This window comes from Arvicanthis niloticus, chromosome 6, assembly GCF_011762505.2.
Source record: "Arvicanthis niloticus isolate mArvNil1 chromosome 6, mArvNil1.pat.X, whole genome shotgun sequence".
In the NCBI taxonomy this organism is placed as follows: Eukaryota; Metazoa; Chordata; class Mammalia; order Rodentia; family Muridae; genus Arvicanthis; species Arvicanthis niloticus.
In genome coordinates, this window is record NC_047663.1 from 54763118 (window position 1) to 54787243 (window position 24126).

The 24126-nt window shown below is 44.2% G+C and overlaps 2 protein-coding genes and 1 long non-coding RNA gene across 9 annotated transcripts in view; 1 reads left to right on the forward strand and 2 right to left on the reverse strand.

Annotated features, from left to right (window-relative positions):
• Positions 1 to 3253, forward strand: part of Adprm (ADP-ribose/CDP-alcohol diphosphatase, manganese dependent) — a 16169-nt gene extending 12916 nt beyond the window's left edge. The window contains exon 4 of the mRNA XM_034504831.2: positions 1509 to 3253. Coding sequence (XP_034360722.2) covers positions 1509 to 1819 — 311 coding nt within the window. The 3' untranslated portion in view covers positions 1820 to 3253. The remainder of the gene's footprint in view (positions 1 to 1508) is intronic.
• Tmem220 (transmembrane protein 220) overlaps positions 1 to 14585 on the reverse strand; it is a 20027-nt gene extending 5442 nt beyond the window's left edge. The window contains exons 1-7 of one of the 7 annotated variants that reach the window (XM_076936599.1): positions 14440 to 14585; positions 13792 to 13821; positions 13537 to 13608; positions 9674 to 9734; positions 8680 to 8803; positions 7640 to 7699; positions 3999 to 5674 (exon numbers count right to left, since the gene is read on the reverse strand). In XM_076936599.1, coding sequence (XP_076792714.1) covers positions 5539 to 5674; positions 7640 to 7699; positions 8680 to 8803; positions 9674 to 9734; positions 13537 to 13608; positions 13792 to 13821; positions 14440 to 14532 — 576 coding nt within the window. In that variant the 5' untranslated portion in view covers positions 14533 to 14585 and the 3' untranslated portion in view covers positions 3999 to 5538. Of the gene's footprint in view, positions 1 to 3998; positions 5675 to 7639; positions 7710 to 8679; positions 8825 to 9673; positions 9735 to 13536; positions 13609 to 13791; positions 13822 to 14439 lie in introns of those variants that run through there. The other 6 variants (XM_076936597.1, XM_076936595.1, XM_034504832.2 and 3 more) reach the window with 6 other exon arrangements.
• A 1806-nt stretch (positions 14586 to 16391) lies between these two features.
• LOC143442529 (uncharacterized) lies at positions 16392 to 20950 on the reverse strand. The gene is made up of 2 exons (XR_013110766.1): positions 20844 to 20950; positions 16392 to 17181 (listed from the first exon to the last, which is right to left on the reverse strand). It is a non-coding gene; the product is annotated as an uncharacterized LOC143442529 (long non-coding RNA).
• Between the last annotated feature and the right edge of the window lie 3176 nt (positions 20951 to 24126).

A 24126-nucleotide genomic window follows, 5' to 3' on the forward strand; every position in this document is an offset into this window, starting at 1 on the left:
GCTGGGAATTGAATCCAGAACCTCTGGAAGAGCAGCCAGTGCTCTTAACTGCTGAGCCATCTCTCCAGCCCTACTTACTAGTTTTCATTGAAACCTAAATGTCAACATTTAAAAATGAGTAAGGAAAGAATTATAAAATAACAAAAACATCTTGCTGTCTCCTAGTGTCTCTAAGTTTCCCTTTTAGGTTTCAAAGTGGACTTTTCCCAACTGGAATCAAATTATGTACAAATTATGGCTCCACTAAGTCTTAGCCTTAGCAGCTCTGGCTGGCAGTGAAATTACCACGGTTGGGTCACTGCTGCCCGTCTGAAGCAGAGCTGGTATGAAATGTGACAGTCACACTTGCAGTTCTCTGCCAGTCCCACAGTACCACAGGAACTAGTTTTCATTCAGAATCGGTTTTGAGACACACTGCCATTAGAGATAGCAGGCAGTTTGAAGGTGTGCCTGCTCCCTCATGATGTTGGGATCCCATCTGCCTCTGGGTTTTAGGAACATTGTGAACACTGGCAAACAAAACCTGTGAACTGCACTTTTCTCACACACATGAAATTATGAATGAAAATCCTTGATTGAACAGAGGTGTGTCTGCTGCCATTTGACTGCCCATTTAGCTGCTCTTGGCCTTGTAACAGCTCATGCCAGAGAAGGGGAAGGAGGGAAAGATACGCACAAGTGCTTGGGCGCATGTCCTGCTTTAGGGGTCTTTTCCCAGTCCCTTTCTCACTTGCTTATAAAGGAGTGGGAATTAAGTGGAACGTGTTTAGATGTAAGGGTGCAGACGAACTGGAGCAGAGCAGAGCTAAATGATTGGAAAGGAGCAAGATGTGCGAGCTGTGATACTCGCCTTGGCCTGATGCGCAGTCTTAGGCTGGCAAATGTGTTGGCACTGCAAATCAAAGTCCTGTTTCTGTGCCTAGTATCTTCTCGGGCCCAAGGTCAACCTTCCCTGCTTTAATCAATTTTCTCAGCTACAAGTTGGATCTGTCAGCTTTGATCTCTAGAAGTTCTTTCAAGTCTCCTGAGCTGTGTTTGTTCAGTGATATTTTTCTATAACTACCCCTGGGCAGCTTCTAAGCTGTTCTTTAGCTACATCTTTCTTTATATATAACATTCCTATTTACACAAATCAGTGAGACTGGATCCTGGTGTAGAATCTGGCTGACTCCTGGACCTTTACAGAGTCCCTGCACAGGATGTCTTTAGGATTGTATAGGCCTTAGAGATCATTTTCCTATACAAATATATCTTCCACCTTATATTTAAACCATCTACCCATTTGTCTTTCTGTGTATCAAAGATATGGCTGTAGGTTGCCTGCTCTATAGCTCAGGCTGGTCTTGAACTCATGACCCTCCTCCTGCAGCTTCCTAAGTGCTGAGGTTACAGAGCACGTTGTCACCTCGGTCTTCATGTGCTTAGGTTTGGTTTTCCTGAATACTCGCTTTTGGTCTTTTTTCTTGATGGAAAGAGATTTAATTGGCTCCTAATTTTTTCCTTAACAGGCCATCTTCCCATTTACCCAGCGGCCTCTGACAGCGTGTGCCTGGCTTGGAACTACACAGATGCTCTGTCAATCATATGGTCTCACAAGTGTGTGGTGTGTTTCCTTGCCGGTCACACACATGATGGTGGCTACTCTGAGGATCCTTTTGGTGTGCACCACGTCAACCTTGAAGGAGTTATTGAAACAGCTCCGGACAGCCAGGCCTTTGGCACAGTTCATGTCTACCCAGACAAAATGCTGCTGAAAGGGAGAGGCAGAGTTCCAGACAGAATTATGCATTACAAAAGGGAACAAGCATCGTGTTTTTAGTTCAGTATCCTGTCTGCTTTGTAGAAAGAGAATGAATGACATGGTTTTACGTTTTACTACATTCCATAAAAAGTTAAATTCTCAGTCGTACTGAGAATTATTCTGAGAGTATTCTGTTTGTGTATAAGATGTGTCTGTGCCCTGAGTATGCGTGAGGGAAGGTAAAACTCAGCAATGTTATTTTTGGATAATATATCCAGGTACTGAAAGCTAGTACTAAATGTATTAAAATAAACCAGGAAGGAGACTCATGTGGGCATATAGTCCTGAGAAGGGACTGTGTTTGACCTCATTTGAATTCCCTTCCCTTCCCTTCCCTTCCCTTCCCTTCCCTTCCCTTCCCTTCCCTTCCCTTCCCCCCTCCTTTCCTTCCTTCCCTCTCTCCTTCCCTCCCTCCCTTCCTTCCTTTTCTCCCTTCCTTTCTTCTTCCTTTCTGTTTTCTTTTTCCTTTTGTAGAAGGAGAATTACTCTTGTGTTAACTCTACAGCTTAGCATATGAAAGCCAAAAGCCAAGGCAAGTAGTATGTCCGGCTTACCTGCTGTATGAGTGGACTTAGTTACTTGTTTCAGAGCACTTATACTTAGATATAGGTGACATTCCCATTCTGTGAAAAACATCTAAGAAGTCATTTCAGGTGCTGAAATCATTCAGTCTTGACTCCAAGAACCTCAAGACCCCCATGGGAAGAGCAGCATAGCTGGCCAGTAAGATCACCAAGCCAGGCTGCCAGCAAAGAAAATGAACTGACAGTGTACATGCACATCTTATTTGTACTGAAATAAAGCTTGAAACACTGAAGGGAAAGAAAGTTTAGCCTGGCATGTTGGCCACCCTGAACTATGTAGACCCTGCCTTCAAAAAATAAAAATAAAAGTTATTTTATTCCATTGGTAAGGATCCAAGGCAAACATACACTGAAAGTTAGTGTCTTCCATGCTTCTGAGAGGGTGCAAAGGGTACTGTGAATATTTACAGCCATACTAGTCTTGATCCAGGGAATTAACATACTGAATATATGTTCTGAATATATATAATATAAATATTATATATATATGTATATATATATATACATATATATATATATACATATATATGTATATATATATATGACTCATTTACACACAGAAATCAAGCATGATTCAGAGGATAGGGAGGTCCCATGTCAAATTAGCAAATGGATTGGATTCATTATGACTTAGTTCTAAAGACATAGAAGCTGTAAAGATCATGTAGGCTAAAGGGACACTGGAAAACTCAAATCTTGACATGTATTTTATTGACCCAAACTGCATTGTAATTGCTTTAATATCAATTTCATTTTGTCCTTGATAATCTGACTTCAGTAGCCACTGTTTTCAAAAATAAGTGTCCCTTTAGTATTTACACAGTACTGTTGTCTTTTATGATATAAAACAATATCTGACTCATTTTCATTCTTGTGGTTGGATGAATTCTGTTCAAAAGAAGCATTTCTTAAATCTCCTGAAATGACATCTTGCCTTAGTTACTTTTCTATTGCTATAACAAAACACCATGACCAAGGCAACTTAGAAAAGAAAATATTTAATTTGGGATTTATGGTTCTGGAATGGTAGTTCTCAACTTTTCTAATGCCTCTACCCTTTAATAGAGTTCCTCATGTTGTGGTGACACCCAACTATAAAATTGTTTCTGTTACTACTTCCTAACTGTCATTTTGCTACTGTTATAAATCTTAATGTAAATATCTGATATGCAGATGGCCTTAGGTGGCCCCTGAGGAAGGGTCATTTGACCCCCAAAGGGTTGTGACCCACAGGTGGAGAACCTGCTGTTCCAGAAGATTAGAGTCCATGATGGCAGAACAAAGGTACGGTCTGTCGCAGGAATAGCTTAGCGTTCACACTGTGCATGATCCGAAGTGAGAGGCAGAAAGAGACACTGGGAATGGCCTGAATCTTGCAACCTCAAATCTCATTCCCAGTGACTACTTCCTCCAGCAAAGCCACACATTCTAACCTAACCAAACAGCACTGGCAAGTGGGGACCAAGTATTCAGACATGGGCCTGTTGGGGGGCATTCTCATGCAAACCACCACTCATCTGGTTACAGAGTTTGATTCCAGCCTAGATAAGCTCCCCTTGTAGATATCTGACACATAATGTGAGCTACTTAAATAATACTCAAGCAATCTCACCTTCAAAAGTAAAATCAATATATTTTATCTAGCTCAATTTATCTCAAAATATTTTTTCAACATACAGTATAAAACATGTTCTATGATTGTGTCTCTTAAGGTTTATTGTGTTTTGCACATCCATCTGAACACTATAAACTCTTGCAAATACTTCACCTGTTGACTGTTGTGAGATATTTAAAAACTATTCTTATTGTGGTCCTGTCAGCCACCTAATAATCAAGATAGAGAGATAGAGTCCAAACAATTTATTTAATCAGCTTCAGCATAATTACTGGGTGATTACTCCTAAACTATTTTTCAATGCTAGACTGGCTATTTCCCAGCTGTGCTCCCCAAGTTACTTGTCAATAGTCCTATGCTCCTGGTTTATCACATCAAATAGAGACCTGCTCTCTCTTCTCTTTATCTCTCCTTCAGCCCTATGACAAGCCCTGCCTACCTCTATTCTCCCCAGTAATTGGCTGTCAGCCACTTTTATTTAACCAGTCACAAAAGATTGGCAAGCAAAGTTTATATAACATCATTTGGTGTGCACAAAAAGAGACGTGCAACCAGATCTCGGGAGCCAGTATTTGGCAATTGAATACATAGCAGAACCAGACCAACCCCAACAGTCCATACCAAAATTTGCAGCTGAAAATTCATATATAAACATATACACAACACACCATTCCATGCACACTTAACTTTTCCTGGCAGTTGACTCCCTACTTCTAAAAGTAGAAAAGTCAAAAATTTACTTCTTTGGTCACCCTGCCCACAAGTCAAGTGCTCAATAACAACCTGTGTCTGCCCTGTTGGACTGTGTCAGCCTACAGAGCTCTCCTCCCCTGTGGTCACTTAAACATTCATTGTAAGGATGTATACATTTTCATCTTAGTTTTCACTGAGAATAAATTATGATTAATACTCCCTATTCTCACTTAACTCCAAAGTTGTCCTTTTTGTTTTGTTTTTTCAAGATAGGGTTTTCTGTGTAGTCCTGGCTGTCCTGGAACTCACTCTGTAGACCAGGCTGACCTCGAACTCAGAAATCCACCTGCCTCTGCCTCCCAAGCACTGGGATTAAAGGCGTGCGCCACCACTGCCCGGTCAAAGTTGTGTTTTCTATACTTTCTTTAATTTCTTTTTTTTCTACTTTCATCTGTCCTGGAATTTTCTGGGTTCAATGCAGCGGAACCAGTTAAATATATTGAGATTAGTTTGGGATTGCCATCTTCTTGAACCTCCCTCCATGTCAGCATGCTAGCCAGCCTCAGCCCCTCACTCCACTCTCTTTGGAGCTCTCGAGCTTCATCTTCGCAGAGTGCCTTTGCATTAGTGTGGTTGCGGTAGCTGAAGAGATCTGACATCCTACTTTAGTTCTTATCCATCCTAGTCAATCTTCCATCACATTGTGGGTGGCCTTGGTACATTCTCAAAACTTTAAATCATCTCTACTGTCCACTCAGATTTCTTGAAATAAACTGGAAAACTGTCCCGTTATCCCAATGTGTGTAAGATGTTGAAACTACTGATTTAAACATTATTGGGTTCATTTAAATGACTGTCTTGCAGTGAGTTGGCCAGGAGGACCGCATCTCCTTGTTCATGTATATGTAGACCCACGACAGGAGTGGGAAAAGGGTGATCACAACGGCAATAGCCAAGTGCATTCTTCCACCACCTGGATTCCTATAAAAATAAAATATTATACATTGAAGTCTAAGAAAATAAATTACTTTGGAAATATGCATAAAGTTTGTATTGGTGAAACATTACATCTTAATAGTTTATTGAAATTAATACTGATTTGTATAAAATCTGTATATACTTTATATATGTTGCATATGCCTTTTCCCATTCTATTTTAAGGAATACTGATTAATTAGATTGTACTAAAATTGATCTTTCCCTAATCATTTTTTTCTTGGACCCCTTGTAAGAAATATTTCTCTCCCTGAGACAGCATTTTGCTATGTGGTTTTTGTTGTCCTCATATTAGTTATCTAGCTCAGACTGGTTTTTAACTTGTAGAAATCCTCCTGCCTCACCCCTCTGAGTGTTGGGATAAGAAGATACAGCACCATACCCAACTTTTTCCAGGATCTTGAAGACACTGTTGCTTTCTCTAGAGATAGGAGGATCTAAAACACAAGACCTGCCTGGTAGAGAGTGAATTCAAGGCCAGACAGGGCAACTGAGACCTTGTCTCTGATAAAATGTAAAGAGATCTGGGGGATTTTATCTCACCGGTTGAACAAATACCTTACCAGGTACAAGGCCTCTATTTTGTCTCCAGCATCACAACTATGAATAAACTTTAAGAATCAACAAGTCCAAAATAGGAATTCCTGAAAACAACCTATTGCATTGATGCATTGATGATAAACTCTTCAAGTCAATTGAATGTTTCAATGAACTTGTTGATTTAATCTAGGATTTTAAGTATATTGAACAAAGTTTTGTCTTAGGACTTGATTTGTTAACTGGGCTGTGTGTTCTTGTTTACCCCTAAGGTTTCTTTTTGTACCACCGTGGATCTTATTCTTAGACATGTGTTTTTTTTTTTTTTCTTTTAGGTCTTACTAGGATTTATTAATGTGATAATTTTAGAGAATCCATATTTGACCTTATTGGTTCTCTTATTTTTGCATGTCAAATTTTCATTTAATTGGCTTTTGCTTTAATGTTTATTTTTTCATTTTTTTTGATGTTCTCCTAAGCTTGAAGCCTAGCTCATTCGTCCCAGCCTCCTCACCTCTCACATCAAATATATACTACAGCTCAGAATTTGTGTCTAAGCATGGTTTTTAAGCTACATTTCATAAATGTTAGTGTTACACTGATTCGGTTCCAGATGGTTCTGAACTCTGTAGTGTTTTCTTTTTTAGCTCACATATACTTGAAAGCAGTGTCCTAATTTCCACCTGTACAGTAACTGCCAAATTATATTGTTGTTAATGGTTTATATGTTTTAACTATACCATGTTTGGAAAATATTCTTTGTAGGATATAAGTTCTTTGAAATATGTAGGGAGTATTTTATAGCGGAAACTATAGTGTTTTTGAAATAGTGTGTATGTGAAAAGAAAGAGGATTCTATCAGAGGTGTGTGTGTGTGTGTGTGTGTGTGTGTGTGTGTAGGTCAGAGGTTAACATTGACTGTATTATCAGTCTAAGGTTGCTCTAAGATTTATTTTTATTTTATGTGTATGTGTATTAGTTTACATGTATGTAAGAGTACCACATGTGTACCTGGTGTCCTATAGTTTTAGCCATAAAATACTCCCCCATATTTTTCAAAGAACTTATGTCCTACAAAGTATATTCTTTGAACATAGTGTGGTTAACATGGAAACCAGTAACAACGATGGACATTTGGAAATTAGGACATTTACTTTCAAAAAAATTTGAGTCAAAAAATTATTTTATGCGTGTGAGTGTTTTGCCTACATATTTGTCTGTGTGCTTGGCACCTATGGAGGCCAGAAGAGGACATAAGATCCCCTGGGCCTGGAGCTAACAGATGGTTATGAGCCACTCTGTGGATGCTGGGAATTGAACTCCAGTCCTCTGGAAAAGCAGCCAGTGCTCCTAACCTCTGAGCCATCTCTCCAGCCCCTGATCCCTTGAGTTTTACTAATAAGTTGAACTTACTTGGATGAGCTGTGGCACAGTGCCATCCATGCTGTGACAATCACCAGGCCAGACAGCTCCCTGGAAAACACTGCATTTCACATTATGAAGTGGCTGCTGCTCCCCCACAGCACATTTCTTGGAGTGGTACAGCCCCACAAACAGACTGGGGTTTCATTTGTTGTTAGTTTCATGCTTTTAAGGGGATTCGGTGCTTTGCACCAACTCAAACAAATACAAAATCTAAACACACACCTTGAGAGCTGAGGGAGATGGCAGGGAGGATAGCTGTTTGTGGTGCTAGTCAGACTAATGGTGTTAAGGAAAATGTGCTTGTGGAGTTGTGTATCGGTATGTGTGCCTTTTGCATTAGCTGAAGAACAGGCATACTGTCACTGTCACTGGAGGATCCACTTCGAGTCCACCCTGATTCCTGGGCTTCAGGCTGGAGGTGACTCAACCCATTTAGTGTACATCCCCATCTGCAGATCCAGCTTGGCCATCTTTCCAGAGTGCATAGGTTAGAGTCCAGAACAAACCACACCTTGTCAGTAACACCTACCATACCTCTGGAGCATGGTGCTAGCAGATACCAGCAACAGGGTAGACAAAAACAGAAAAGGACTCTTAGTAAGCCTGGGAGCCAAACACAGGAAGGATAATAAACTAAGAGTAAAGGGTTCTGACCAAGGGAGGGGATGGCATGTGACACACTAAGCAAGGCTGGCAGAGACTGACCTGAGTGACTCAGGATGCTGTCCCCAGCTTATCAGACTGGAGCATTACTGTACTATGCTCTTGCTAGTCACAGGAAGGTCAAGGTTCTCCTGCCTGAAAGTAATGTGGAGTTGGTATGGCAGCTACAGAGCTGCTATAATGGAGTGCAGAAGGCAATGGCAGGTTTGAATCCACTCTTTCTTCACCTGATATTGGCTGTGTTACTGTCTCTGCTCCTCCTAGTACAGTTGGGGGAGTTATAACATTGTGCACTGGGAAGCTGTTCTTGCAAAGAATTACTCAGGTCTGCCCCACCCCTCCAAAGAGTAAAAGCCACTGCTCACCTGCCTTCTTCCTCATTTAGGATGCTCTGCTTTGCATGGAGCAAGAAGTGGTAAGCCAAGCCGCCAGCCCACAGCGTGCAAAACAGCATGTGTACTGTAGACATACTCTTCCAGATCAAGTTGCCTACAAATGGATGCCCCGAAGCTATTGATCAGGTCGGATCCAGAAGAGGGCGCTCTCTTATATTTGCTTTATAATTAATATAATACTTCATTTTCTATGGAGAGCCACCCTTCCCTCACTACTTGCTCCTGGCCTCTCCACTTTCTGTTGCTTAGCTTGGTGGAATAATACATGTAAGCTTATGCAAAGAGGCATAAAACATGTGCTTGCTTGTAAGATTAGCTTGCACCAAATAGGGGAACACATAAAAGCATGCCACGCATTGCTGTAAGAACTAAGCACAGGGAGATTGGAAGGAGCAACATAAACTAATGAAAAATGTAGAGGTGTGTTACAGACGTGATAAGCACTTTCTCGACACAAGTAGCAGTTTGCATACATACATTTTGACTGCATTTCAAAGAAGAAAGTAGTTAACAACAAGAGTGCTGTTTCTCTAAAAATATGTACAAACTAAATGAGCTGATCTGGAGTAGGAAGAAAACATTATGCAACAGGCAGTGATTTCCCCCAAGTCTGAGAAGACATGTTCACCACTGTGATTGCTGCTCATCTGATCTAACACTAGCTGGAGGTTTAAGATGTCAGTGCAGTGACCAAACCCTTCTCCCTTATGAACTAAATCTCATAAATAGCAATTGGTGCAAGAGGTCTTGAGTCAAAGTTGATAATGGCTAGTATGCCCAGAGCTGGGGAAGTCTTCCTAGGATGGGCTAGGACCTAGACCAGAGGTGAAAGGAGCTATTCATTATCAGAAGCAAGGTGAAACGCCTGGAATCCTGTTTTTCTCTCGGGAGTTGGTCAGGTAGACTCCCATCATTCTAAGAACTCCAATTTGCTGAACCTCCATGTAGAATCCACTATTCATACCTGTGACAAGAGGATTAAACCCAACAAGCAGGGCGAGTACTGCTGGGATCATGTACACCACCTGTCAGCAAAAAGGAAGTGAGGGTTAGGAAGGGTGCTCAAACATGGGAGTGTTAGCCCAGCCTCGACTGTCTTCATCCCCAGTGCTGAAACCAGGAGTACACTCAACAAGTGACACAATACAGACCATCTAGCAAATAAAAGTGTGATCAGTGCTCACCGTGCTGAGGGATTTTCCACTGTTTCAGTAAGTCACGGAGGATGTGGTCATTCTGCTAGTATGACCTTATCACTGTATCAGGCTGTGATTGTACCTCCCTCCATCGGCTCTTCCAGAAAATGCTTTTGACCCCCAAACTGTAACATCAATGCTGGCCTTCCAGTTTCTCCCAAGCAACTCCCATACCCAGGTGACCTTCCCTGCTTACATAAAAGAGCATCCTCTGAAAAAAACAGTCATGAATGGTCAGATAGCCCTGTGAGGCTGGACCCCCATGGACCCATGTGATTCAGTATTCCAGTTGTGCAAGTGAGGTCACAGATAGCATCCAAATGATGTGTGGGTCTGACAAGGCTGTTCATTTGGGAAAGAGAGTTAAAAAGACTGGCCCTGAAAAAGTCCCAATTCCCAAGATTCATTGTAACAGACACTGGCACTGTGTGTGTGTGTGTGTGTGTGTGTGTGTGTGTGTGTGTGTGTGTGAACCAGGAGGCAAGAAGGGAGAATAGGTTTATAAACCTTGGAGACTTTCAGAGAAAGGGGGCTATTTCACTATATCAGTTTCAGTATTTAGAGTAGAAACCTTCAGTCTCTTCAGAGATGACCAGCGCTGTTGTTTTCACCTCCAGCAGAGCATGCGCTTGGATCACAAAGTCTGTGTTAGCATTTCCTGCTCCATCCAAGCTGGTGACTGGAATGACAGCCAGTTGATACCTACAAGTCAGGTTGTCCCTGACAGATGGGCAGTCATGCTTCTTGAGGGCCTTTAGTGTGTAGAAATCACCTTGGTCTTGTGCTGAGTGGGGAGGTCGGCAGTGGGTCTCAGCATTCTGCCTTTCTGACAAGTCTCTGGATGGAACACTGCTACTCTTCCAAGGACACCCTTAAAGGGTCAGGGGTCAGTCCCATTCCTCATGGATAACTATATGACTCAGCTATTCAGGACTGAGACAGACAACCAGAGACAGGAGACCATAAACGAGCACACACCATACAATCCTCAGTTGTGCTCTGTGAGAAATGTTCTGCATAGATTTTTAAACTGTGCACTCAAATGCCTGAATGTCTGTCTCAACAGACTACACAGCCTTATTCTTATTCTACTGCTTTATACACACATACTCAAAGGATGAACAAATCAGTCCTTCGAGTCTCTCACAGCAATTGTGATGTAATAACGCTTATTAAAATGCTTCTCCCTGTCGGAAATCGGAGAAGATGAAAAAAGCTAGGGGCAGAGAGACGGAAAAGAATTGCTTCTAGTACACAAGTTAAAACAATGGTGGCGAACACCTTTAATCCCAGCACTTGGGAGGCAGAGGGAGGGGCATCTCTGAGTTCGAGGCCAGCCTGGTCTACAGAGTGAGTTCCAGGACAGCCACGGCTGCACAGAGAAATCTTGTCTCGAAAAACTAAAATGAAACAAAACAAAAGAGCAATGCTCAGCAAAAAATACGAGCGCGGAAACTTCACTTACAATGTTCTCTTCTGTTACTTTTGGGATTAATGTGATTAGTTTATTAATTTATGAGTGAACACATGTGCGTCTGTGTATATGCATGTGTGTATGATCTAAGCATTGGTGGTCAAAGGACATCTCTGTGGAGTCGGTTCTCCTTTTTTACTTTTATGTGGGTCACCAGGACCAAAATCAGGTCTTTAGGCTTCTGGGCAAGCAACTTTACCCACTGAGCCATCCTGTCAGTCCTTCACTGATTTTTTTTTTTTTTTTTTTAACAATGGAAAAACTAAAGGTATCATAGTATCCACTTAACAGAATTTAATTCAGTAGAGTCACTAACTACCCTGGACTTGTTCCTAATTTCTGTCCACTGCAAAACTGTTTTTTTTTTTTCAATCTCTTTAGCAGCTAGAAATAGCCATGTAGTCCAGGAATATAAGGTAAGGCGGTGTCTTCCAGGGTTCAAGTTAATGACATACAAGGCATTTAGCAAGGTTTGGTTACTTATGAATCACACTGAGACGCTAACAACAACACGGCATGCTGATGTGTGCAAACCAAATGCCACCTGTCCAAGGGGCTTCTTGGGAAACATTTTCTCCGTAACTTAAGGGATGGAAGCTCAGGAGGAAACCTATCTTGCTTCTGCTTTGACTCTTCATCCATTGGATATACTTCTCTGGAGATTGGAGAGGTCTGAAGCTGCAGCAGCTATTCCATAAACAGGAGAATGGCTGAGAAGAGAAAGCCCGAGCCCTTCATGTCACTGTTGATCATCAAGTGACCATCAGAGTTTTTTAGGTGATATGTTCTCTATCATTATAACCTGTTTCTATGAGGAAACTTTATAATCCACATCCCATGATTTGCCTCTGTGATGCAAGTAGCCTCCATGAACAAGGTACAGCAGGGACCGTGGAAAGGAGCTGGGTGAAGTCCTAGACTCCAAAGTTTAGAAAGCAACATAGTATTGTCCATTTGTGCATCCATTCCTTCTGCACTTCCCTTGGGAGGATCTATGAGGAAACTTTATATAAGGCTTCTAAGAAGAGGGAGAACATGTCCTTGTCCTCCTGGGCTGGCTGCACAGCACATCAACCAAACCAGTTGTTGTTACAATGAGAGTTCAAGAAGGATGGTCGGATCCTCTTGGAAAGAGGCAGAGTGATTGAGATGGCATCTGAGATGCTCCCGGGAGCCTGGGCAGACAGCAGCATGCTAGGGGCAAGGCACAGTAACCATCATTTCTGGACTAGATTTCAAAGACGATGCTGGAAATGTGGGACGGGCCACGCTATGGTGGGCCTAAAGACCAAATGGAGGGGCTCCAACTTAACTTGGGAAATAACAAAGGGTTTGAAAGCAGACAGTGATGTACAGGCAGCTAAGAGGCAGAGGAGAAAGGAGGCAGAGAGAAGAGTTATAAGGCTGTCTTCAGGGGAAGTCGGAGTGAGCGGGAATGAGGGAGGATGCCCATCAGAATGTTTGACCTGTTTTTCATTATCCACACATGAGCAAAGGCAGGATGCCCAGGCACTGTGCATGTAACTATGCCTAGGATGGATGTTGCTGAATTCTTTTTTTACTTTTGACAGTGGTGTTAAAGGTGACAGGTTTTGCGTGAAGATGCTTAGGTGGTTCTGCTGAGAACAGAAATTGCTGGGTCAGGAGGTGGAACAGGCTTAGGAAGGAAAGGTGTTCTCTGGGATGCCGGACACACCTCAAGGAGCAGCAAGGTGGTGCAGGTGGCTATTTGCTGTGATCGTTTGTCAAATCGCCATGAAGCTTCCCGTAGGGATGTGTGATTTTGAACCCAGGCTATGGAGCAAAGTGCCGAGGAGCTCATTTAATTTGGGGACCGGGGACTCTGGATAATAAGCAGTTTCAGAGTATGGTTCCACTGTACAAACATCCAAAGCAGACTAGAACTCAGCTCTGTATTCCCCGTGTGCTCACTCGTTGCTCTCTCTACACAGTGAGCACTGTCTCCAAACCCAAGAATGAGTTCCTCAGTGATACTGTAGAGTCTCCCTCCAAGACTGTCTATTGTCATCTGAGAACAAAAATCATGGATGGATAGAAGCAATACACATCCTTGTTACAGCTGTCAGAAAGGTTAGCATAATGTATGTCAAATGACTAGCATCTTGTAGGTCCTTAGCAAATGATAGGAACTCCTACTGTCATGTCTGGTGTAGTCATGGGAAATGGAAGTTGCTGGTATAAGCTCTCTCTGTGGAAAGACTTCCGTGTCTCCAGAAAGTTCAGAATTCACACCCCCATCAGTTATATGATCAGAGTGCCCCCCCCCAATGAAAACAATTAGGAAAATAAGCTCACAAGGGTGTTCATTTCTTGGTTTTAAGGCAAGTGCCCCAGGAGCAGAGGCATGGTTGTATCAAACGGAGGAACATTTTGAAAGTAGCTCATACTCACCACCCACAACTCTGCATCTGGATCGTTCACCTAGAATGTCAAAACATCAAGGTGTTAGCTCACATTAGACCCATGTATCCTATGTCTGGGCTGACCTTGTATTTACTATTCATTGCGAAGGACTAGGTGCTACGGTGGGCTCAGGGTACAGAACACCAGTGAGCTAGTCTAGCAGTCTGCCTATCAGGATGGCTGAAGGGACCCTGGGATGAACACAACAGGTAGATTTAACACCCAACCATGCATCTTTTGAAAATATTGGGATTTCCTAAGAACTACTCCGGTGTATTTTAAGACCCTAGGTATCAAGATAAGAGGGGAGTTATCCTGAGGATGACCAGGAAGAGGTCTAGGATGCTGTCTATTCTGGTTCCTCCTTCCTCCCAGGTGCTGAAATCCACTCAATCTCACGGGGGTGTGGGGGTGGGGGCTGAAGGTTCGAAAAGGTGTCAGAGCTGCGGTTCTGGGTCCCTTTCTAAGTGACCAGCTGCATGCACTTGCTGCTGGTCAGGCTCTCAGGGAGTTACCAAACCACACGAACTCATGTTCTGCTTGAGAGGACTCTGAGGGTCCTAATTCTGCTCCACCCTGAGAACCGGCTGCCCGGGCTTCGCGGTCCCTCTGCCAGCCCTCCACAGCCCGCCTGACCTGCACCACAGCAGCCAGGCCGAAGAAAGCTGCCATGAGCGTGTTGCAGGCCCGCCACAAGCCGGGAGCCCAAGGAGCCACTGCTGACGCCATAGCCTGGAAGCCGGAGGAGCAGGCCGGGCCCAGAGGGGCGTGGTCAGAGGGTGAGGCCGGGCTAGTGGGGCAGGACCCAGGAGGAGGGGTGGGGCGCAGCAGGTGGGGCGGGGCTAGGGGCAGGGCTCAGACAACGGGGGCGGGGATAAAAAGGCGTGGCAAGCCCTTCTTCCCTCCCTGCCCTCCTCAGTTCTAGAACGGTCTTGCGGTGCCGACTAGTGGATAGATGTGGCATTGGCCTTGCTGTGCATTCTTGTCCCTTATTCTTTCTCTCATTAAAAAAGCAAATGAGGGAAACGAAACAAACACAACAAAACAGCACAAACCAGAAATGCAAATAAAGAAGAGAAAGAAAAAAGGGGCGCTCGCGTATGTGTTCCGGTTATGTTTTATTTTTTGTTGTTTTTGTTTTGATTTTTTTGTTTGTTTGTTTGTTTTCTCGTTTTCTGAGACAGGGTCCAGTGGCTGTCCTGGAACTCATTATATAAAACAGACTGGCCTCAGACTCAAAGAATCTGAGTTCATTTACACATCCGTAGTCCTAAATCGTGCCGGGATTAGTATTTATGTACTTCTTTCCAAAGCTCCTGTGCTTCCCGAGCGAGAAAAACTTTGGGACATTTCTGAAGTGAGCGACACAACAGAGTTCCAGCAACAGCTCCCTTTACCTGCACGTGCTTTTATTGTATAAGACATTTACATATTATGTATATTATACATATTTATATTTCTCTCCCACCAGCAAAATCAACGTTTCCAACACTCATTTGTTATGCATTTCTTAGAAGGAAAGACTTGGAAGTATTGGCAGCCCTCTGCTCACTTGCTTCAGCTGGGTTTTGGTTTGTAAGCTAAGGTTGATAGCTCTTCTCTGGCCTCATTTACACGAGCATAAACCGAATCATTGTTATTCTAAATAATCTTTGTCACCTCAATTCCTGCATTCGGGTGCTTGACTGTTCCTCTTTCCTTTTAACAAAAAACAAACAAACAAACAAAAAAGTAAACTCAAGTTTTCCATTCAAGGTCAGGCTTTAGACGAGCATTTCTCAACCTGTGGGTCGCGACCCCTCGTAGCCAAAGGACCCTTTCGCGGAGTTCCCCAAGACCATCAGAAAACACAGAGATCTGCATTACAATTTATAGCAATAGCAAAATTGCAATTATGAAGTAGCAACAATAATAATTTTATGGTTGGAGGCCACCATGACACGAAAAACTGTATTAAAGGGTCACAGCATTCAGAAAATTAAGAAACTCTGGTTAAACTGAAGAAACCCCTTGTTTCAGGAATGTCACCTGCTGAGTGCCTGCCATAGCATTGGAGTGGAATTCCTTCCTCAGAAAAGGGAGCTTGGGGGCCTTGGAGAAGCAGGTAAACCATTATCTGAGGTGTGCAAGGGCAGCACCAACCACTCTGACTAATGTTGGGTGGGGCTCCCCTTCAGGTCTCCCCCGATAACCAGCCTTGAATGTCTGGGGACAAGCCGAGAACAACTTCAGTGCTTTGTCTCTATGTAGAAGGAATAAAGCAGAGAGTGTTTTGGGCTGGATTACCTCCCCACGCCTCTTCCTGCCACCATGCCCGCAACACCATTTTTTGAGCTAACAGTGTTTAAAGAGATGGTTAAGTTAAAATGAGGTCATGGGCTGGTAAGATGTATTATCCAGTAAAGCAGTTGCAACACAAGACTAGCAACCTCGGTTTGATCCCTTTGAAAAGACAGGGGAAATCTGACTACCCTCACCCTCATCCCCCACAACCTTGGTGTGCCCTCAAACACACACACAGGCACACACACACACACACACACACACACACACACACACACTGATGATGATAATAATAATTAACAAACTAATAGTAAAAGCGCATTTTTATTTGTGCACACAGTATTCTGCTTGCATGCCAGAGAGGGTGCCACATTTCGTTATAGTTGGTTGCGAGCTTCCATGTGGTTGCTGGGAATTGAACTCAAGACTTATGGAAGAGCAGTCAGTGCTCTCAACCTCTGAGCCATCTCTCCAACTAAAAGAACATTTTTTAAATGAGGCCACAAGGGTGAACTCTATTCCAACAGACTGGTGTTCCTATAGGAAGAGGTACCCAGGACACAGGTGGAGAGGAAGGACTCTGAGGCTACAGGAGAAGGCTCCATCTACAAGCAGAGGAGAGAGGAGCAGAAGAAACTGCCACTGCTGGGGGAAGAACAGGATATGGAGAGGATGGCTGGGGGAGTCTACACTGAGTCACATGGGCTTCTCCTGAAGTATCTGAAACCAGCGAGGGCCAAGATGCTCCAGCAAGCCTGTCGTGCTCCTGGAAAGCCAGTCTGGACTCTGGTTTGGAGTGTTTGCAAAATTTAGCTCCCATTGTGAACACCCGAAGGCAAATTAAAAATTGATTGCCAATGAGAGGCATCTGAACTAAAGAACGCTCCTCAGATGTCCCCACATGCCACTGGAAAGCAGAAGACATTTTAATGCCCCTTCTCTTTGCTGACGTCTTTACGCTGGTCATGGGTATGAAGCACGCTGGACCATTTTCTTCATCCATTTACTAAATATACAGGACTTCCCACGTGTCTGGCACTGTGCTGACTGCAGAAGTGACATGGACACAGAAGTGAGCCCCGTGTAGTCTGAGAACTAAACACAATTAGAGAAATAAGCAGGTGATCTCAGCGGGCAGGGAGGGTATGGGGACGGGTGGGGACGGCCGCTGTGGAAACGCACACAGCCAGGACTCGGACCTTTTCCAAGGGTCCTTAGAATTTTCCTGACTAAAATGTGAACGAGTACAAGTGGTGAAGACCACAAGGACCCCATGCTCAAGGCAAAGAAGAGCATGTGTAAGGAGGCCCTGGTCCCTAAGGCCACCAGGCCACCCATAGTGGTGGCAAATACACTGAAAACAGTTGTTGGAAGGTAGGAAAACAAGAGTAAGTGCCTGAAGTTGGGCTTTTCCAAGGCCACGGAGAAGCCTCCTATAGGGTTTTGAGACACATGGTAAAGCTTCTCAAGAAATACTGCTTTCCTTCCAAGACCTGGGGAGATCTTAGGGGTCATCTGTAGGCATGGTCTCATTTCTCCAAAGGCCAAAGAGCGGATCATCACTTTGTTCGCCTGTTAGCTATCTTTTTTTGTTGTTGTTGTTTTTGTTTGTTTGTTTTTTTGTTTTTCGAGACAGGGTTTTTCTGTGTAGCCCTGGCTGTCCTGGAACTCACTCTGTAGACCAGGCTGGCCTCAAACTCAGAAATCCGCCTGCCTCTGCCTCCCAAGTGCTGGGATTAAAGGCGTGCGCCACCACTGCCCGGCGCCTGTTAGCTATCTTGAAGACAAAAGGATTTTTCCACCCATAGCCTTGTCCTTTTGCACTAATAAGATAAAGGACGCGCGGGTGCTCAGAAGATTTAAAAACCGCTTCTCTCCTAATCTTGGCTTTGGGTTTTAAGGGTTAGGCTGTTGGAACTGTGAGTGTCCAGAAGGTGGCGGACTTCCTCTTTTATCCGATTCTTTTATCCGGTAGGGAAGAGGCAGGGCGTGGGGGTAGGGGTGGGGTGAGGGGGAGGAGAGCGGGGGGGGGGGGGGAGAAGGGAAGGATTGTACCTCCCCTTGGATCTCCCCGGGGAGGTCTGATGTAGACTTTCAGGGTGGGTATGAACTTGGAATCAGCCCGAGGTGAAGAAATACAAATAGAACTTTGTACCAGGAACCTTCACTTTTGAGCTGAGGCACCGCGAGGAAGGAGCTGAGCCTTGCTGTGTCATAGGCAGAGCTTAACCCCTTTTGCTTCCCTGAGGTTCCGCCCCGCCCCAGCAAACGGTAATGATAATTGCATAGGTCGCGAGTCTTTATGCAAGACCAAGGTAGCTTTTGGCATCTCAAGGTTTGCGTTTGTAAATCTAAAGTAGGAGACTTGAGCTTCTCAGGGGTCCCTCTCTTCCCGGATGACACAATCACTACACAGTTGTTCTTTTTGTTAGTTGTGTAAGGGTGCCTTAGCAAATTATCCTGAAAGCAGAGAAATGATAATTTCTCTATCAAAACAGAGAACCGATTATCTCATGGTTATTGAGTCTGGAAGTCCTGTTAGCAGAACCACACTCCCCTGAAAAGGCTTAGGGAAAACCTGTTTTTTTCTAGCTTTTTGGAGGCTCTTTCTGGCCAAGTCTCTCCTGTAGACTGTCTTGACTTAGCCTTCTCTGCATAGGTACCTGTCTGATCCCCCCAACCTCCAAGAAAGTCCTTTTCCCGAGATCAGGCGTTTAGAAAAAAAAAGTCTCCATTCCCTCAGAGGCTTGAAGAAATTTTCTGCTTGCTAAAAAGGGAGTCATTCTTATCTCTGGCTAGAGGAGCTTGTTGTGGCCCTTCCATTAACCTGACTAGGCCTCTAGGCTCCCTCAGTCCCTGTTCACAGCCCCCTTTCTCCTTTTCTGGTTAACCCTGGAAATCTTTCCCAGTCTCTTCTTGTTTTCCCAGGAGACAGCCTTGGCAGTTTGAAATAAACCTTTTCCCTTTCACCCACAGAGTCTCCATTTTGGCTTCTTTACTGCACCCATTTTTATTCAATATCTTCTCTGTCTTAATTTTTTAATTAAGATAGTGTGTATGCATGCGTGTGCGTGAGTGTGTGTGTGTGTGTGTGTGTGTGTGAGAGAGAGAGAGAGAGAGAGAGAGAGAGAGAGAGAGAGAGAGAGAGAGAGATCCATGTGGAAGTCAGAGTACTGCTTGCCAGAGTCACTTCTCTCCTTCCACCCTGCAGGACTTTAAACTTTGGTCACATCGGGCTGGGCAGCCAGCACCTTTACTCTCTGAGACACCTTGCTGTCTTCTCCTTTCTGTCTCACAGCGAGACTAACCTTGGGATTTAAGACCCGCCTGCATGATTCAGACTGATCTGAATTTTCTGATTCTGAAGTTAATTACATTTTCAATGAATTTTCTTTTTCAAGTAAGGTCATGTGGTCATGTACACAGACTTCTAGGGTTAGGGTACAAATGTATTTTTGGGGTGCTATCATTCAGCAGGTTAACTGTAGAAACCTCAGTCTTTTTCTTCTGCTCCCCTCCCTGGGCAGCCCACGAATGATTCTGGTAGACTTTTTGCATCATCCCATCTTACTGCTATTTCTTGAATAGGCTGCCCATGTGGTCGCCCAGGCCTCCTGGCTGTTTTCCTCACATCTGCCCTATTGTGGACTGAGTTACCCTCCTTGTCCTTATGTTGACTTTATAGAAACAGAGCTTTTAAGGAGATAGTTAAGTGAAATCACTAGGGTGGGACCTTCACCTGATAGAACTGGTGTTCTGTTTTTTTTTTTTTTTTTTTTTAATATTGTATGTACTTACATTTCAAATGCTATCCACTTTCCCAGTTTCCCCTCTGGAACCCCCCCTATCCCATTCCCCCTCCCCCTGCTTCTATGAGGGTGCTCCCCCACCCACCCACCCAATCCCATCCTGGCATTTCCCTACACTGAGGAATCGGAATCAAGCCTTCACAAGACCAAGGGCCTCTCCTCCTATTGATGCCCGACAAGGCCATCTTTTGCTACTTATGCGGCTTGAGCCATGGATCCCTCCATGTGTACTCTTTGGTTGGTGGTTTTGGGAGCTCTGGGAGGTCTGGTTGGTTGATATTGTTCTTCCTATGGGCTTGCAAATACCTTCATCTCCTTTGAGGACTGATGCTCTTATTCAATATACATCTCTACACATCCTTCTCCCTTTCTGGGGTACCCAGGGAAAGCCTCAGGAGGAGCTGTGCACAGGAGGCTGTATAAACCAGGACGGAAGCAACCCGATGGTGTTGTGAACTCATAACTTCCAGCACTGCAAAAGCCTGTTGTTTAAACTGCCCATCCCTTGTAGTCATGCCTGTGAGGGCAGCCAAGCCAAGACCCTTGCTCTGCAAGGCACAAATCTCAAACTTCTACCTAAAACCATCTTTTTCTCCTTCCCTGACTTCCTCCTGTGCTGTGCCCCTCCTCCATCTCCTACTCCCCCATCCCCTACCCCCTACCTCCTACCCCCCACCCCCAGCGCCCCCCAGCTCCTATCCTCCCCCTGCCCCCCCTCCCCCAGAATAGGAAACTCCAAGGTCAAAGACCAATAGTTTGAACAGTCTGTTAAGACTCTGCAAAGCTGGGGCCAGCAGGCTGAGCTTGCTCCCCACCGAGCTTCCTTCCCCATAGCTTCACATGTGGTTATGTCCTGTGGAACCCTTTGGTTACACAGCCTCTTATTATGAAACTCTCTCTCCTGCAGATATGGGTTCCACATCGGTTCCCTCTCTTTTGCCTATTTACCTCTCATTCCTGTGTGTACTCAGTCCTGGAGCAACCCTGCCACACCCTCAGCAGCTGCCTTTGGCTCTGGTAGTATGATCACACTGGCAATTAAACAATGAGTTGCTTGGTGTCTGTGTGGCTCACCAGACTGCAAGCCCCATGAGGACGATGTCTGCATCTATTATTTTTTTTCTTCTTGTTGCTTTCCCAGACCTGGCACATAGCTGGCACTAAGCCATTGTGACAGGAAAGTGCTACAGACTTAAGGAACCATCCTGATGAACACCTACCATCCTCTAGATCTTTTTACAGTGTATATGAATTCAAAGTGATTCTTGACACTCACCAAGAGTTACCTAGGAAAAAAAATTTTTTTTTAATGACAAAGAGCAGAAGGCTTGGTTATATATAAGTCACCAAGACCAAAGCAAAATCTTGGAGCAAACCAATAGGCATCCTATTAAGAGACAGCAGTGGCCAAGACCTGCCTCATGTTCTACTTGCAGTTACTGTACAGCAGCCTTTAGATGTTTCAGTCCCGGTTGGTGGATGTGCTAGCTTTAGTTTTTATTGTTTTTTATTTGCATTTGGATATGCATATATCTGGGTGTGTGTGTGCATGCACACACGGATAAACTTGTAAGTGTCAGTTCTCGGATTCCACCACGTGGGTCCTGGGATTGGACTCCGGTCCTCAGACTTGGAGGCAAGTGCTTTTATCTGCTGAGCTATCTTGCCGGCCTCCTGCTAGTCTTAGATGATGAAAGAATTTTTAACAGGATTATTTTTTCAATCCAGATACCAGTCCTTATTATGTGTGTGTTTGGGAATGCCAAAGCACGCGTGTCAGAGGTCAGAGGACATTTCTCAGGGATTGGTTCTCTCCTTCCACAGTGAGTTCTGGGGATCACACTCAGGTGTCAGGTTTGTGCGGCAAGTACTTTTTGCATCTGCGCTGTCTCGTAGACCCTCAACAACACCCTTGCTAATGAATAACAATTTTCTTTATTAAATAATTGTTGCAGTCAAGGGGAGACCAGTCATACTGTGACGTGCTCACATAATGGATTACTGATAGAAACGTAAGGGAAGGAACTCCTTAGCCTCCTTGATAGACAGCCATGCAGAGAGAGGCGGGAAACTCAGAAGGGAGGCTACTTATGAGAAAGTCTTCACTAGGTAAAGCCTTTTCCGGTGAAGCACATCCCATCAATAGTTCCCCTGGGATGGGTGGGGATGGACTGGGAGAGGTCATGAAAGAGCTTGTGGCCAGTGACAACAGTGGCTCTGTATCTTGAGGGAGGGGTCGTTATCCATGTGCCTGTACCTGTCAACACTGTACTGATTGTACACGTCAGAGCTGCTAATGTCTCTGTTTGCAAACTGTGTCACCAAAAATAAACCCGTGAGCAAATACTGGATGGGGGGGTTCTCATGAGACCCATGCTCAAGTGTTTAGGGGTGAGCTGTACAGTGACCTAAACATATGATGGGTTGATGTTGATAGATGGAAGGATGGATGGACAGCTGTGGGACAAAGGAGGCAGAGTAAGTTGTCCCTATAAACTAGAGGTTGTGGACGGATAGTGGTTCCCTGCACAGTGCTTGTGTTTGTACAGCTTCATAATAAAATTTTGAAAAACAAAAAACAAAACAAACAGAAACACAGAAAGCTAAAAAAAGTTTTTTAAAGGAAAGAGAGAGAGAGAGAGAGAGAGAGAGAGAGAGAGAGAGAGAGAGAGAGAGAAAGAGAGAGAGAAGACAGAAACAGAGGGAGAGGAGTAGGGTCTGCTTAGATGTCAATATCCTTAGCTTTCTGTTTAATACTTGCTCTTATTTCTGAACTCTTAAGGCTGACTGGAGGGTCTTCACTGGATTCCGAATTCCTCTCCTCAATGTGGCCACATTGAATAAGTCTTCCCTTCTGCATTCCACTTTTAATTTGGCTTTTTAAATTGGTTTATTGAGGCTGGGTTGCCAGACCTGATGAGGTTGTGATCCTGAGTCTGATAACATCAGGGATAAAGCCGGTGAGAGAGAAATGCTAGTCTTTTGTTTTAAGCTGGGTTGCACTCTTTCTAGGAGGACAGCTGTTAATCCTACTCATAGAGAATAAGACCACTACCATGTTTTAAAGCCAAATTTGAAGCAAGCTCTAATTAAATACTGGCCAGGTTGATGGACTCTCTGGCCAGGTCCATCTATGGGTTTCCAGAAAAGAACCATGAATCATTACTACAGGGCTTATAAAGGTAAAAGCCATCACTCACTGCATTTCCCAACAAGTCCAATCAGGGGCAAGCATACATCCTGACATATTTCCTGCCCACTTACCTCTCTCCCACATGTGATCAAGCACATCCGTTGTAGTTGGGTCAAGCAAACTTGTTTAGGGGAGTTAAAACCACGTGGCTTTTATCTCCCATAAACAACAGCCTCTAGCACTTCAGGAAGTATCTGTCCATAGGCAAGGGACTTACAGGGTAGAGGCACTTCTGTTTCATAGATCTCTTAGACAAGGAAATTAAAACATAAGACGTGACTTTGGCTTACAAGCTGATATTTCCCACTTGATAGTAGCTGTAAGCTTACAGCCTCAGTGCCTGGTCAGTGATGTAGCTCCATGGCCAGGGTGTGATGGTTTGATGGGAGATGGCACCTCAAACATCTACAATCTAAGCTTTCCTCCAACACTCACAGGTATGTGGTCCTGGCACATCCCCAAACTACTTCTTACAACAGTTAAGATGGAAATAGTGGTGTTTGGCCAGCAGAGTTGTATGGCAGTTATATGGCTCAACTGGTTCAAGTACAACTGTGTTTTCTCAGATCCAGAGTTTGCCTCAGGCTCCTGTTGCTCTAATTATCAATTGTTGTAGTAATTATTTAAAATGGCCACTGGTCAAACCGCCTATCTAAGCTTCGGTGGCTCTGCCTAGCTCAGCTGCCATGTTCTGCGGTGCAGCTAGAAATGGCCAGCTGGAAACACCAGCCCTGCCACCCACGGAACACCAGCGTGAGAGATAGCTCTGCCAATCTTCCACGTTATCTCTACAAGGCTGGGCAGTGCCCAGACCATCCTCCATCCACGCAGGCCCAGTAGAAAAATGAGACTCTAATGCTTAAAGATTAATCAAAGGCTTTATATATTTAGTAATGCTCGATAACAATATGCCCATACAAAGACAGTTGTTTCCCAATTAGCTAACCTAAACAAAAGTTGTTACCCACAACTGCTCTCCATAATGCATGGCTCTCCATCGCTCCTACCTCTCTGCTCTCCCTTGCTCCTCCTCTTTCT